This window comes from Tribolium madens, unplaced genomic scaffold (assembly GCF_015345945.1).
Source record: "Tribolium madens isolate multiple individuals breed KSU strain unplaced genomic scaffold, Tmad_KSU_1.1 Scaffold_91;HRSCAF=231;Tcas5.2_LG7, whole genome shotgun sequence".
NCBI classification, from domain to species: Eukaryota; Metazoa; Arthropoda; class Insecta; order Coleoptera; family Tenebrionidae; genus Tribolium; species Tribolium madens.
Genome location: NW_025401063.1, coordinates 4,729,510 through 4,745,901, shown reverse-complemented (window position 1 = coordinate 4,745,901; position 16,392 = coordinate 4,729,510). Strand labels below are relative to the sequence as shown.

The following is a 16,392-nucleotide window of genomic DNA, read 5'->3' as shown; positions in this document are numbered from 1 at the left end:
ATTAAGAAACAATTCTGACTAATTTTTGAAACCATTTATTTAGCTTTTGCATACCCTAATTTTACTCATTTCAAATTAATTGTATTAATGAAAAATTGATACCCCCCCTATATTTAGCACTAGATTTCAAAAAGTCATTTATTTAATTGTTTCCGTTTTTTTTTTAATTTAACAGTAGTGTATTGTTGTTTAAAACTCAACAACTTGAAGCATTTTGCAACTTTGAACATGTACTATTTTCATTAAACATTTTATTGCATATGTTATTTACATATTTCTTTATTTTGTTCTAAGTATATAAAAAATTATATTGTTTTTAAATTTCCTAAATATTAAACACAATACAGGGTGCGCCAAAACTCGCGCCCCAGAGAAGAATGCCATATAAGGTAAGAACCCAGGAACATGGAAAAAATGTTAAAAAAAAATTATCTATAAAAATTTTGAAGTTATGAGGGTTTAAATTTTGCACTTTGACTCTATTTATTTCTGTTGGAAAAATTATTTTCCAAGTTTTGTTTGCTATAGGCTATTGAAAGGGGAAACAAGGAAGCTGTATCCAAAATTGTAACTCTGTTCAATGTTATTTGTGGCTTTTATTGGCAAAATTTTTGTACCTTTACTAAATAATTGTAATAAAATATATACAAGATCATCAGTATCATTAAATACACATAAAAAAATGTCAAATGTTGACAGATGGAATTTTTTAGACATTGTTTCCGTGTTCCTGGTATATTACCTTAGTTGAAAATTTTTTCTGGGGCGCGAGTTCTGGCGTATGTTCCGAAAAAAATCGTTTTTTCGCGTAATTCTTCTCAAGTTTTGCAAGTTATACCAATTTTTTGTTTATGCACCCATTGAAAATATGAAAAGTCGGCGCCCATGCTAATACTTCGGTGATGCCAACAAAATTTTATTTGTGCTATCAAAATAATGGCATTGTTTAAGAGCAGTCTTCTTAAAGATCATCTTCGTTAAATCTTGCGCAAATACTTGAAATATAACATTTAAAGTTTTTCAAGTATAATTTGCTGATATTCGAAAGCGAAAATGCGTTGGTAAATGCAGATGACCGAAAGTATGGGTCTACAACACTTCACTTTTGATCCCGTCTCGATGTAATCTTCATTACAGTTTCACGAGTCAAATTTAAGGATGTTCGCTCCTCTCATCACGAACAATTCAGGTTACGAAACGTGTAATTTTGATAATGGCCAAACTGCATCGAGGAACGTTTGTATGATAATTTTATGTATATTGTCTGATTTGCATCCAACATCAATTTTAACTTTCGTTTCGAGTCACCCGATGATGAATTTGGAATTTTTTCTTGCGAAAAATTACTCATCATTGATAGGGGATGATCAAATAGCAACATTGGCGAGAAATTTAATTGATGATGTAATGATATGCGTACACGAATACCTATCATTAATAAGATTCGAAATGACGATGTGTGTTCTGGTAATCACCTTGATTATACACAACATCGAAACGACATCTAAGTCGAGATTTAGTAAAACTTTAATTATATCCTTGAATGGACACTGCTACTAATTTATGGCTGCATTATGCATATACTCTATAAACACTATTTTATCGTTTGTTACACAGTGACGTTTTAATAACGAATATAATACAGTGCGAGGAAAAATCTCCCGTATCTCCAAACGCTCGTATTTCAACAATGTTGCTAATTATTCGAATCGTTAACAGAACATTAAAAATGAATTCATCTACTAGTCAAATAAAATTAAGGATCAAGGTTTCAATAAATTATATATTCGATTCACCTTGCTATTTTTTCACAAGAGATGATTCCAGAATCAGACAATCAAGGTAAAATTTCTGTGGGTTAGTGGATTTTTTATCAATTGCGAGTTGATGAACTAATAGACTATTTTTAGTAATGCACACTCTATTATTTTCAAATTAATAAAAAATATTGTTACAAGGATATTTTTTAGCAAGCGCCTATGATGGATGCGTTCCTTATAAGAAATATTGTGTTGCTGATGCTATTTGACACGTGTTAAACAATTTTTTATGTTTTTTGACAAGACAATAGTGATTACATCTTAAAAAATAGCAACATGTTACTTCCTTGATTTCTGAATTAGTAAACAACATTAACTATTTGGATAAAACTATTTTAATGAGCAAAATGTACATGAAAAATTATAAATCGTGATTATTATTGCTGCTAATAATTCCAACTGGTTTTCGAAGTTTTTTAATAAAGTAATAAAATTTTACAAAAAAACGAAAAATAAAAATTTATTTAAAAAGCAGACATTTTTGTAAATAATAAATATGCACATTTTTTTAAATTCAGTTATGATTATTTTCAACTTTGCTTTTATCAAATACAAAACAGACATGGAAGTTTCACTGAAATTCAATAAGAAACTAGTCCTTACACTTGCTTCTAGATGGCGTGTAACTTCATAAAATCTTTAATTTATTTCAAATAGAGGTTATAAAATCTATGAAATATTAAGTAAATTTCTTTTATTGATACTAAATAGGTTGTAGATATAAAAAAGCACCGCTTTAGCACCATTTCTTAACTTTCTATTATTTATGTTTTATCATTTAATTAATGTCTATAATAGTCTATAAGAACCATAAAAGCACTTAAATATTTGTATATCTAACTTAATAAGCCAGAAACAACAAATATAAAATGTTGCGTACATGTTTTTTGTATTACAAAATTGAAGTTTAAAAATTTTTGTTTAAAAAACCAACAAAGTAAATAAAATAAAAATCTCCGGAAAGAATAAAAATTACTCTAACTATTTTGGCGTTTTCCAAATACATGTTTATGGAAAACCGAATATTTAATCATCTGTTTAAATCTGTAACATAAACAACGGAACAGATTTTATAAAAAAAAGTACTGTAATTTTTTTTTTTTAGATAGTAGATATTTATGAGGTTTTATATCCTGCTATTATTTTTTGACGTCAATTTAAAAAAAAAATAAAACAAAAACCATTCTTTTTTAATCTAAAAAAAACTATAGATGAAGTATTTGTTAAACACACTCAAATTCGCAAAATTGTAAAACCAAAAACTGCAATTTTCAATATTATAAAATAAAACAAGTTATAGACATCTTTTTAGTACAATAAAAACAAACTCCAGTGAGCGAAAAAAAATCATATTTTATTGTGAAGTCTCAAAGGAGCAATTTTTTTATAAAATCTCAGAAAAATCAAAGATGACAAACAAAAAATAAAATTATGTAAATTTAAAAAGTAGACATAATTATGTAATTAAATAATAAAGATGCACATTTTTTAAAGATTTTTAAAATCTTTAGTTTTGATTAACAACTTTGTTTTTTGACAAATAATAATGTACACAAAACACACATAAAAGTTTCACTGAAATTCAATAAATCACTAGTCCTTAGATTTGCCTGTAGATGGCGAGTAACTTCATAAAACGATTGATTTATTAAATAGAGGTTATAAAATGTATGTTCGATAATGTAATCGACAAATAAAAAAGCACCTCTAGTACAATTTCTTAATTTTCTATTATTTATGTTTTATCATTTAATTAATGTCTATAATTGTCTAATAAGAACCATAAAAGCATTTAAGTACTTGTATATCTAGTTTAATAAAGTTACAACTATTTTCAAAATGTTGTAACAAATATAAAATATTGCGTAAATGTTTTTTTATTACAAAAATTAAAATCTAATCGTTTTTGCTTTAAAGTCTCAACGAGTAAATAATCTGAATATATAGTGTGTCCGTCCTCGGTGTTTCTTTTTTCATTTTTTTCTAAGATAGTTTTTAGTAACAGATACGTTAAAAAGTGATTTAGTAGTAATAATCTAAGTGAGAAATTATTTATTCATAATAAAAGAATTGTTAAAAATAAAATTTTTTGATTTGTAAAATAAACATTTCAAATCATAGTTGGCCGATGATTGTGAAATTTGGTATAAGAGCGTATATGTTGATTATAAACAACGTTTCTTAATAAAAAAAATAGTTAACAATTTTTTTGTTTTCGAAATAATAAATATTTATGAGGTTCCATACTATTTTTCGACGTCAATTCCTATCAAAAATCATTCTCTTTTAAGCCAAAAAAATTAAATTTGTTAAATAGATAAATTTGTATTTTTTTAATATTACAAAATAAAACAAGTTGGTGCAATAAAAACAAATTCCAGTGAGCGTATAAAACACATATTTTATTGTGAAGTCTCAAAGGAGCACTCAATTTATCAGGAATGTAGTAGTAATAGTAAAAAAAATATTTGTAAACTTTCAAAGATGACATGTTAAACATGTTTCAAAATTTTTAAGATTACATCATTTTCATCATTGTAAACTGTAATTAAACATCTACTAGCATCATACTTTTGACAAACTTGTTAAAACATTATTAGAAAATGCTTGTACTTGGCAAGGAAATGAGGTGAAATAAAGAATGAGTTAAACACAAATTTCTTTATTTTCAGTAGTATGTAAAATGTTACTTCTGGACCAGGGCATTTGGCGTCTTAAGAAACAGGATAGAATCCTTCCAATTTAGCTGTTTTCCTAAAAGTAAACAACCAAAAAAAGCTTGTTTTTAAACACTCCAAAATGGCTTTTTATTTCTGGGCCAGGACATTTGGCGTCTTAAAAAACAAGGCAGAATCCCAAAAATTTAGCTGTTTTCCCAAAAGAAAACAACCGAACAAAACCTAACATCCTTCAAAAAGCATTAATTTTTGTGTACCCAATTGTGTGTAGACCACCAAAAGTTGGGCACATAAAAAAAACGTTAAAAATCACCCAAAACCATGCAAAATTATCTCAAAAGCACTCTGACAAACTTACAAACTCTGTTGTTTTTAGACATTCCAAATGGCTTTTTATTTCTGGACCAAGCCATTTGGCCATTTGGCGCAAGCAATAAAAAGGAAAAACAACACCAAATCAAGGAGGGATGGTACCAGGATATTTGGCGTCTTAAAAAACAAGGCAGAATTCTAAATATTTAGATGTTTTCCAAAAGTAAACAACCGAAAAGGACATAAAATCCTTCAAAAATCAATCATTTTCGTACAGCCTAAAAGTACCCAAATATTTAGGTATAGACTACCAAAAAAATTGGCGCGCAAAAAAACTTTTGAGAATCACCCAAAAGAGCACTCTAAAATACCTCGTTTTTAAACACTACAAAATGGCTTTCTATTTCTGAACCTAACCAACTGGCACATGCAAAATTATTGATAAACGACCGAAAAAAGCCAACAATCTTATTCATATCTCTCAGGTTTGCAACACCCCAAAATGGTATTTTTTCGTTTCTGGGTTTTTTAAAAATTATCAAAGAAATCATGGAAATTAGGCCTAAAAGTAACTAAATTATTGAAACAATGGTCAAAGTGCCTCATTTTTAGATACTTGTCCCAAAATTGCTTTTCATTATTTCAAAAACAAAAAAATGTTATAAAAAATTTAGAGTACATTTTTTTTATGTAGTGTGTCCCCAGATAGGTGAAACGACCCTAAGAAAGATAAAAAATTATTGCCTTAAATTTTTATTTTTTGCGGTTCAGCTCTGCTTTGTTAAAGACTAATTTCTAACATAATTTTAGTTTTAAAAAATCAATAGTATGCCTTGTAAATTTTATTTATTTTTACTGTAGGGTAAAGTGTCTTTAATGTAGAAAGTAAGTACGACAAAAAGTTCAATTTATTTCAATATATTTTTTTTACAAATTGCTGAATAAATATACATCGAGGCTCAGTAAATAGTGACAACAGTAAATTTGAGAATCCAAAAATACATAGACATTTTGCATTTCTATATTAGGAATACAAACAGCGAAGTTATAATTAACGACAAGTTTGCATGCCTAAAGCACAATTTGAAAGGCATTTGTGTTTTCGTTGGAAAATGACATCCGTCTTGAAAATACAATACGTAAACCTATAAACTAAATCATAAGGTATAAAAAACGACATGGTTTCATCACAGATGAAAAATAAGCATCAGTAACTTTGCCTAATTACAAAATTATGGCAAAACGATTTAGTGATAACGAATCCATTTGAAACTTTGACACGTCGACTTTTAATTGGTAACTAGAAAAGCCGCAAAAACAACTCCGAAATTCGCATTACTAGAGCATGGCTAATTAATATTAAACGAGTCGAAATTGAAATCAATTAGTCGCAGTTACAGAAATTTCTTTGCTTAGTTTTAACATTTTTCTAACGGTGCACATTCGAATTCACTCCAGCCGAAAGCAAGCTGCCTGACATGACTTCTGATTAGTGCATGTTTTAATCGTGTGCATAAATAAATAGTTTTCAAGATGGAGTCAGTAATGTATGTGTTCGACTAAAGCCAGTCAAAGACCCTAACTTCCTGCCAACCCATTTGGCGTGGTTCAACAACCAACGGACACTGCGCGTCACTCCACACAAACCGTTCAAATTCGTGCCTTTTATCAGTTTGAGTTTCAAGCAGAGCGTTATCACAAATCGTCTACTTTAAATAAAATTTTCTACAAACTAGAAATCACAAGTCTTAAACAGAACTTTAAAAAAAGTTACAATACACAAATCACAAACAGCTGAAGCTGGAGGGTACATACTAGTGTTTATTTTTATAAATAGAGTGTTCCCCGGCGCTGACTGGGCCCGTTAATCGAATACTTGGAATGCTTCTTGTAGACTATGGCCGCTGGTTCGATTTTCTTCGGTTTGTCCACGACTGGCATCGAAATATCGGGGTGTTCCCTGATTTCCCACACTAGATTCGTCAAACTCCGGGGTCGGGATAGCTTCCGGGACCGCTTCTCGGGCTGTTTGACGACGCCGCCCGAGTCGCCCGACGCCCTCCCGCCGGAATTGCTCGAGTCGAGCGTCCCGTCGAGTTCCATCGCCTGGAGGTTGTTCAAGGATTTGTACCTGATGTTGAAAAGGGGGGAGCCGGATTTGGAGATGGGACTCGGGGGGGTTTCTTTCATTGGCGAGGCGCTTTTTTGACGCAGGAGGCGGCTGCGTTGAGACTGACCGTTCTTGACGTAGAGCTTGGGGAGACCTGTTGACAATATGAGAATGTTTTTCTCGACAAATGCAAAGATAAACGGATCAAGTGATAATTAACTACACTGGGCGCCAAAATTAACCGGACAACTAAAATTTTGCGATTTTTTACATTGTTATTTTTTGTTGGATTTCGACTAATTTTTGTTTGGTTTAAAGAACGAACTTTGCAGAACATTGTAATTTAATCCAATAACATTTCTAGTTTTGTCTTGTAAATGTTATACCTAAAACTTTTTTTTATACTGAGCTGTAGTGTGCAACAGGGACAAAATTAAGTTTTTACTTATTTCAGATTATTGCCCGTTCTTTTCTGAATGAGGACCGATTTGTTTCAAAATTTTAACTTCTGGTGCCCCAGAGATGCAAAGCATTGAAAAACACTTTGTTTTTCTAATGTTACTAAATATTCGTTCAGAAAGTAGGTTACATAAAAAGGCAGTTAAACCGAAAATGATTGCTTACGTCACCAAAAAAGCACAATTACGTCTTTGAACACAAAAAATCTTCAAAGGATTACTACAAGTAAAACTGTTAATTATTGGAAGCTTTCATGACGTTTTGGCACATTCGGCCTACTTAATTGGAATATTCATTGAAATCGGAAATGTAATGTTTTTTTTTGAAGGTTTAAATCTCTCGTTTCAAGAATTAAAATTATGGAAAAAGAATGGCCAATAATCTGAAATCAGTAAAAACTTAAGTGTGTCTCTGTCGCGCACCACAGCTCAGTGTAAAAATAAGTAAAAAACAGTGCTTTCGTCTTTTGAGTATCACATTTAGAAGACAAAAACAAAGAAATGTTATCGAATTAAATTACAATGGTCTAAGTTTTTTTCTTTAAACCGAACAAAAATTTGTCAAAATCCGACAAAGAATAACAAAAATATTGCAATGTGAATAATCGCAAAATTTTAGGTGCCGGGTAATTTTGGCGACCAGTGTATGATTGTAATATAGAAAATTCTGATTTAATATACAAAATATACAGAATGGCCCAGCTAAAATCTTATTTCTCTATATCTCTGTTACGAGTACCTACTATTGAGTCAAACTGCTTCAAAACTAAAACGTGAATAAAGTAACAGAAAAAAACAATCTACTAAAACAATTTCGAACTGAAAAGAATCGTTGAAGCTAAAAGCATATGTTGTACTGTAGTACCTACAATACTCTAAAACTCGTATACAGAGTGACTTTAAACAATTTATTTAGTTTGTCTTATTACTTTAGTTAAGAAAGAAATGCATATTTGAAATTAGTTAACAAAAATAACTTCAAAGTCCAACACTTGTTATTAATCAAAAACAATTTGTGTTAAAGTTAGCAAATAAAGCATCATCAACAAAAAATGTCCTTTTCTATAAAAACATACTTGCTACGTTAATTAAATTAAAACAAAAAGATATTTTAAGAAATGTTCAAATTTTTTAGTGCACATCGAATTTACTTACCGCAATGAAAATGAACATTATTTAAGATGTTTTTTTACGGGTTTCTAAGAAATATGGAAAGTTTATAAAACTGTACTTAAAAATTCAACCACTACATTTTTAATTAATAGTCTCTTGATAATTAATATCTTTATTCCTTATAAAAAATATATATATTTTAATTTTTGATGTACCTAAATTCACATACAACATACAACAACAAAAAATTAAATAATATAACGCGTCTGACCATCTGGATGGTTTTTTTTCAATTTAAAAATTGTCATTTAAGAATGTAGATTGATGGTGGATTTATGCTTCCATATTTAAGATTTAATTTAAGAAAATCAATTTTGCATTTTCGATGGTAACATTTATACTATCATTTAACATTTAAACTTAAGTATTTAAGATTTAAATTAATTTAAGAGTTCCCAACTTTTAACTTTTTACGTTAAATGACAAAATTGATAAAATCTGTTACAGAACCTTGTCATTACTAACATTAATCACACTTAAAAAGTAAGACTTCAATCTGAAATATTAAGAATTAGTATGGAAGATATTAATGTTAGAGAATATAGTTTATAGATTGTCACAAATCGTCACTAATTTAACAAATGTTTGTGTAAAATACGAGATTTCATTAGTGTATCCTTAAATTAGGTACTTTTTAGTTAATTTAAAAGTAAAATGTTAAATCCGTTAATTCTTAAATGATAAATCTTAACTATGGAAGCATAAATCCACCATAAGAAAGTTTTATCTGTAAATATTTCTATGCAGAAAAGTTTGTTAACAAACTTAAGATATTTGTGATGTTCTCTTGTTCACATACATATTCATCAATTTTGTCTATAAAGATATTTTAAATGTAGTTTAAAACTGTTTTGTCTATAAAGACATTCTAAATGTAAACTGTTTGTGTTTAAAAAGTTAAAGGTTTTCCCAATAGAAAAAAAAATCCTCTTTATTTCTATTTTAAATTAAAAAGGTTACTTTTTGTCTTGAAATTTTTTTTAACACTAATGTTAAATTCAGAAAAACAAATTTTAATTTGATCGGCGTTAAAACCCTTGATTAAACCCTATATGTTAAAAAACTACCAACCATGAGGAAAATAAACTTCAACAAAGTGCTTCATCGTCCGGAAATGACTGAAATAGAAACTAATTCAAAACTAAAACGATGGTTTTTATAAGTTGTTGCAACAAAATAAGTCGATTTACGTAAATTTCTGACTCAAAAACGTGCTAATAAATCCCTTGAAAATGGTCCAATTCAGAGCAAAAACGACGTTTCACTATTATAACTTTTTAAAATTTCTGAATAACGATTTAATTCGGTCTGTCTACAAAAAATCCAAGGTTTATTGTTATAACAGGAATTAAATATATATTTTTTGGATTTTATCAACATTTCTAAACCGAACTCATTACATGTTGAAGCTTTACACTTTTTTATTTTGTGAATTAAGGCTAAAGTACATGGAAAATGCCTATTTTTAATAATGTTTTGAACTATGCGGATGAAAATTGGTGGCAAAAAATGCAAATTTTTAATAGTTTAGAAGTTATAACAGTCGAGTATAGATTTTAGTTAGGTAATTGTGTCTTTACAAGCAATTTTTTCAATAAAAACATATAATTATCGCAAAACAATAATCTTTTTTTTATAAGATAGGAAATTTAAAGTGATTTCCAACGATAACAAACACAAAGAAGCTATTGATAATGGTTTCGGAGTTATTAGCTGATGTAGCTTCGGCTACCGAAAATCGACCAAAATTTTGACAGAAATCTAAAAAAATTAAAACTTCAAAATTAATCTAAATGCACTTCTAAACGGGGGGAGTCTAAGAAACAGAAAAGTGCATAAAACGTTGTAGAAACGCGAAAAATAAACAGAGACACTGACTGGAAGCGTAGGGGCGCAGCGACATAAAGTCCTGCTTTCGGCAGGTAGAACCGCCGAAAAGTCAAAAAAATGTCTGTAATTCCAATAAGCACAATAAGAAAGCACAAAAGCATGAAAACTTTTTTAATCATAAAAAAAATTTCTCCTGTATAAGGAAGTTTTGACAACTGTTTCGCATTTCTATATAAAAACGTCAGATTATTTTTAACAGATTTTTAAAGCAATTTTAAGCCTTGTTGAGTCTAATTCGGAGAATAAAATATTGTATTTAACTCGTCTTCGTGTAAATCGGTTCATTTATTCCACCTCGTAAAAAATGTTTTCTTCTGTGTAAGAAAGTTTTGACAACTGTTTGGCATTTCTCAATACGAAACGTCACATTATTTTTAACAAATTTAAAGCAAGTTGAAAAAATGTTGATTCAACTCGCTTTATTCCACCTCGTGGTTTAAAAATCCACTCGTGAAATGAAGTGTTCGATTTACACTCAAACTCGTCGAATAAATAACTATGTTTTTTTCTAAAATGCCACAAGTAAATTCCTTTTTTTTTCAAAAAATCAAAAACTTTGTATAACGTTTTTTGCACTTCTAATTAAAAACAAGTCCGAATAGACTCCCCTTTTTGTATTCTTTTGTATTATTTGTAAGCCACTCTGTATGAATTTAAAGAATTTTCAAAAAACATGTGTATTTTAAAAGGTTCACTCTGTACAGGGTGGTGCATTTTGGATGTCCGAATAGAGAATCTCCGAAACTAAGAGGTTTAGCCAAAAACGAGTACATTTTGGGGCTCATTTTTTGAGAAAATAATATTGGTTAAAACCGCATCCCCGATATCGTCTTTTGTTTTCGACTTATAGACAAAAATTGACATTTTAGCGAAATCTAAAAAAATTCATATCTTCGTTATTATAGAAGACACAGATTTGAAATAAAGACGTTATACACTTTTTTACGTAGAATTTAATAATGTAGTTAACATTTTTTTTCAGTTGTTTGTTTAGCCGTAATAAAATAAACTTGTATTTTTTTAAATGGGAATCATAGATGGCTTGTCATTTTTAAAAAGCTTGTTTTTTTCTTATCTAAAAAATATATATTTGTAACAAATTATAATAATACATTTTTAGCAAAAAATTATCTTTGTTCGCAGTTGGCCATGAAAAAATGTTGCATCTGCAACTAAAAGGATTTAAACTATATTATATTCAACCAGTGTCATTAATGAAAGAGTTTTCTAAGTACTAAGTGATGAAAGAGATGCAAAATAAATTGTAAATCAACTTATTGGCGACTAATAACATTTCTTTGTTTTTAAACAAGCTAACATTACCATTGCAACTTCAAGTGATACATAGAGTGTTGTAAAAAAAACCGCTTTAATTCTTCAATAAAATATATTTTATATGACACAAAAATGACGATATGGCTATTCAAATACCCAAATTCCGTCTATGTGAAACGTTATCCTACCTCCATTAGATCATCAAAAAAATGTTTTTTCTAATTGTGTTGACTGTTGACACATTTGTTTTTCCTATTTTTGGATTTTTTAAACAATGTAATAATTTTGTTCTGAGGCGCTCGGATATTTGTTCAATGCTTCTACCGTATCGTATTTTTTAAATCTTTATAATTTTATCTATTTTTTCATCTATTTTACAGTTCACAAAACTCTTATTGATTATTATTTACACATTTGGAGTGAAATAGTTTTTCCATGGCCAACTATTATCACACAAAATATGTATTTCACTTTTTAAGTATAGTTATAAAAAAATATTTTGTTACAAATATATATTTTTTAGATCAGAAAAAATTGCCATAGCCGCCTATGGTTTCCATTTAAAATAATACAAGTTTATCTTATTACGGCTAAACTAATACTTGAAAAGAATTGTTAACTACATTACTAAATTCCTCGTAAAAAGGTGCCTGTATAATGTTTTTATTTCAAATCCGTATCTTCTATAATAACGAAGATATAATTTTTTTTAGATTTCGCCAAAATGTCAACTTTTGTCTGTAAGTCGAAAACAAAAGACGATAGCGCGATGCGGTTTTAACCAATATTATTTTCTCATAAAATGAGCCCCAGAATGTATCACTCGTTTTTGGCTAAACCTCTTAGTTTCGGAGATTTCCTATTCGGACATACAAAATGTACATGTGTTTGAATTTAGTTTATATGAGGTAGATGTTGTATTGTGGTAGAGGTTGGTGCTTTCTAGAAGTATTCAAATTACCTGGGGGCGTCTTTTCCGCCTTGCGTATCCTCTTTTCCGCCTGTATCTTCTTGGTGGGTATGGTCTCGATGGGCGGCGGTTCCGGTTTGAGATCGGAGACAGGATGCGAAGGTGTGGAACTGTGCGAGGTGAGAGAGGGCGAAGGGTCGGAAAAGGGCGAGCGGATATTCTTGGGTAACGGAGCGAATCCACGCACATAATCATATATCTGATCGATTTCGTCATAATCTTTCGAATGGATGGCATGATGATGGGAGTGCTTCGTGCGGTGGTTAGCCGAATCAGAGGAAGCGCTCCGACGTAACAAATACCCGTTTTTGATTTCGGCGGCGGGCGGCGTTGAATGTTTCTTCGAATCGCCCAATTTCCCATCGAGCACTTGGATCCTGTCGGCGACGTCGGCCACCAACTTGGTGCACTTCTCGACCAAGCGGTGGAACTCGGGCATGGTCTTCAGCTGGTCGTCGTTGCGGGTCCGCAGGAGCTTCAGCGGGGCCGCCAGCGGCAGGGCGGTGACGCTGTGGGTGTCCTTCTGGAGGGGCAGCGCGAAGACGTGCTCCTCCTCGAACACCGAGAGTAATCTAAGTTCTGGCACGAAATGACTGGGGCTTTTGAGGCCTCGCGGAGCGGTGCCGTGGACCAGCCTCACAGTGAGCGGCAGCCGCTTGCTGAGGAGGTTCTTGGCGGTGTGGACGCCACTTATGTTGTCCTCGCGGGCGAGCACCGAGAACTTCCCCCTTTGCTCCAGCCCCAGGAGGATGGTGTCACCCCTCGAGTCGAGGCATTTCAGGTACCGGCCTTTGGAACCCGGGACTAGGATTTCTCCCGCGGGGACTAGGATTTCGCCCGCGGGAATCGTTCGGGCGCCCTCCGGGACGACGCCGCCCTCAGGATCAGTCTTGGCCTGGACCCCCCGAATGGTCTCCCGCACCAGACAGCCCTCCTCGGGCCGCCGGCGCGCCAACTCCGACACGCTTTCGATGCACCGCACGGCGCGCCCCTCCTCGCTGAGCAGCTCGAAGTAGCCGCTGTAAGTGTCCGGGATCACCAGACGGGGGCCCACGCAGACTAGTCGCCGGCCCTCTTTAATCTTCACGGCTTGGGCCACGATTTTTTGGCGTTTGCCGGCCGAGACGAGGAGGGCGCTGGACTGCAAGCCGGGGCTCGGGAGGGTCGGCACACCGAGACCGCCGTATTGCCCTTTGATGATCTTGACGACGGCTGGAAGCTGGTATTTGGAGACGAATTCGCGAAGGTAACTGCCCTCTTCGGCCCATCGCGCGGCTGCTACTGTTATTTGACCATCGGTTGCGGCCATTCTACCACCACTCGATGCTCATCTCTGCAAGAAAAAGCCGCCGTCAGAATTTATAGAATGAGGAATAAAGTAAATCACAGCAATAACGAAATTTTAAAATGTCATTAGATTAATAAACCAGCTCTGCGGACAATGAACTTCAGGGCCGTACCCAAGGGGGGGGGGGGGGATAGGGGGTTCAAAACCCACCCCGCAAAGCTGAGCCCTTGTTATATAGTGTTATAAGTGTTAAAAATTTAGTTTTTTTTGTTATTTTAATGAGTTAATTTAAAATTTTTGTGAATTAATTTTTCATGTGTTAATTATACAGTGTTTCATTTTTATTGTTAGGTACAAATTTAAATAGTTAATAGAATATTTAATTTTAAGATAAAAGTGTTTTGAAAAATGCTATGAAAAGGAGGTACACCCCATAAAAAAGGTACGTTTTTTAAAGGGTTTTTCCTAATATTTCAGAATAGATAAAATTACAAAATTTGGTACCTTTATGTGTACACCCAAACAAATGCCAAATAACAAAAATTTTAATCAGGGGCGTCCTAAACGGTAAAACAAATTTAATTTTTAATTTTTATGCTGTTTATGGTCTGTAACATAAATTTTTGAACCGATTTTTACTAAAAATCCGTAAATTGTAAGAAAAAACACAAAAGACCTTCTTTTATGAAAAACTATGAAATTTTGTTGCTAAAAGTGGCAAGAAACCACAGGCAAAATTGAGTAAATTTTTATCCTAATCCCATCTAGTTTAGGAATCCCTAATTAAAAATTTCAACATTTTATTTTTGTACTTGTTTAGGTGTATAAAAGTTATCATCTGAATTTTTTTCTAAAATGATTTTGGAAATATTGAAAAAAACCTATAAAAGGCGCACCCCTTGCGTAGCATTTTTCGATATATGTTCATAGAAAATTTTTGTTTTAAAAATGAATATTCATCTCCTGTTTAAATTTGTAACAATAAAAAGTATTAAATTTATTTTTTGTTACTTTTGTGAGTTAATTTGTATTTTTTTTATGTTTAAGGATCTCTTATTTCAATTTAAAATAAAAACGCGTACTTAGAGATTTTTGCTTTTTAATCCGTCTTCTTTAATTTCATTTTCATGGACCAACAAGAAACCCCCCCAGAAATAAAATCCTGGTTACGGCCCTGATGAACTTATTAGGTTCTGTTGAAAAGACAGACAATGCACCACAGATGTTTGGGGCGCGAGTTCTGGCGCACCCTGTATATATTTATTTCCTTATTTTTTATGTAAGAATAGAAATAGGTAAAAGAAAATGTCTGAAACTTTTCAAAGGTTTCAGAGATCTTTCAAGTGACTAGTCAGAAGCCGGAAAGTTGTATCCGCAGAACTTTGCACATCTCAAAAAAACAGAAAAAAAATGTAAAATGTAGATTTTTATATTTGTCGTAATCACATCCACGAATTAAAATTCAGCTTTAAAAACAAAAAAATAAGCTGAAGTTTCAAAAATGTTCGTCCAAAAACGAAGGTTTTTTCGAAAAGCCGTATTTCATTATAATATAACAACAAATAGTGTTGTCCAATGTAGTTTTATTCAATTTCAATTAAAAAAAAATTCATATAAACTTCCATTTTGAAAAAAAAAAACAACTCTGAAATAAAACAAAATTTCATTCTCACATTTTTTATAGCACTTTAAATGATTAAAAAAAAATCGTTTGGCCCCACACTTTTTATTCACATTGTATGTGACCACGACATCGACATCAATCTAAGTAAAAATTATGAATAGAGCATATTAAAAAAAAATCAAATTATTGTATTGAAATTGAATAATGATTGTTTTTGTTAAAAATATTTTTTAGAAGCTGTTTTTTTACCATTTATTAAAATTATATTTAACTTGCGTTAACTCATCTGTCAAAACGACATCGTTATCAAAAAAATAAAACGCCAATGTGATGGGATTTAAAACGCAGAAAAAAAAATACGCTAGTTTACACGATTTTTATACCTTAGATGAAAGTTAATTTCTTATAGATTTTGAAGCACTGAGTTAAAAAAAAAACATTTTAAAAAGGTCCACCACGTTATGTTTAAGAAATATGTAATTAACAAAAATACAAAAACCGCCAAAAAACATATTAAAAGTGAGTTATTTTACTTGGTTTTATTATAYTTTTTGGATCAGTTTTCTTTTTTTCGCAATAATTAACTCAGCAACAATTTGAATGTAAATAAATTTTAAATTGGAGGCATTTRTGCAGAAAGCAGGAAAATTATCGTCTGTAACAAAAAAAGTGRGACGTGATAGAAAAATTTAACAATTATTTTTGTTTAATTAAAGGTAAGTTAACATAAAAATAATAATTCGATTAAAGGTCGTATTGTTTGTAGACTATAGTGTTATTAGTTATTACAAGCT

At 31.4% G+C, this 16,392-nt stretch overlaps 1 protein-coding gene across 3 annotated transcripts in view; it reads right to left on the bottom strand.

The window, feature by feature from the left end:
* Window positions 1-5,700: 5,700 nt before the first annotated feature.
* Window positions 5,701-16,392, bottom strand: part of LOC123010559 — a 47,563-nt gene continuing 36,871 nt past the window's right edge. For all 3 annotated transcript variants that reach the window (XM_044407557.1, XM_044407558.1, XM_044407559.1), the window contains 2 exons: window positions 12,678-14,019; window positions 5,701-7,074 (listed from right to left, as the gene is read on the bottom strand). In XM_044407557.1, the coding sequence (XP_044263492.1) occupies window positions 6,638-7,074; window positions 12,678-13,995 (1,755 nt within the window). In that variant the 5' untranslated portion in view covers window positions 13,996-14,019 and the 3' untranslated portion in view covers window positions 5,701-6,637. The remainder of the gene's footprint in view (window positions 7,075-12,677; window positions 14,020-16,392) is intronic.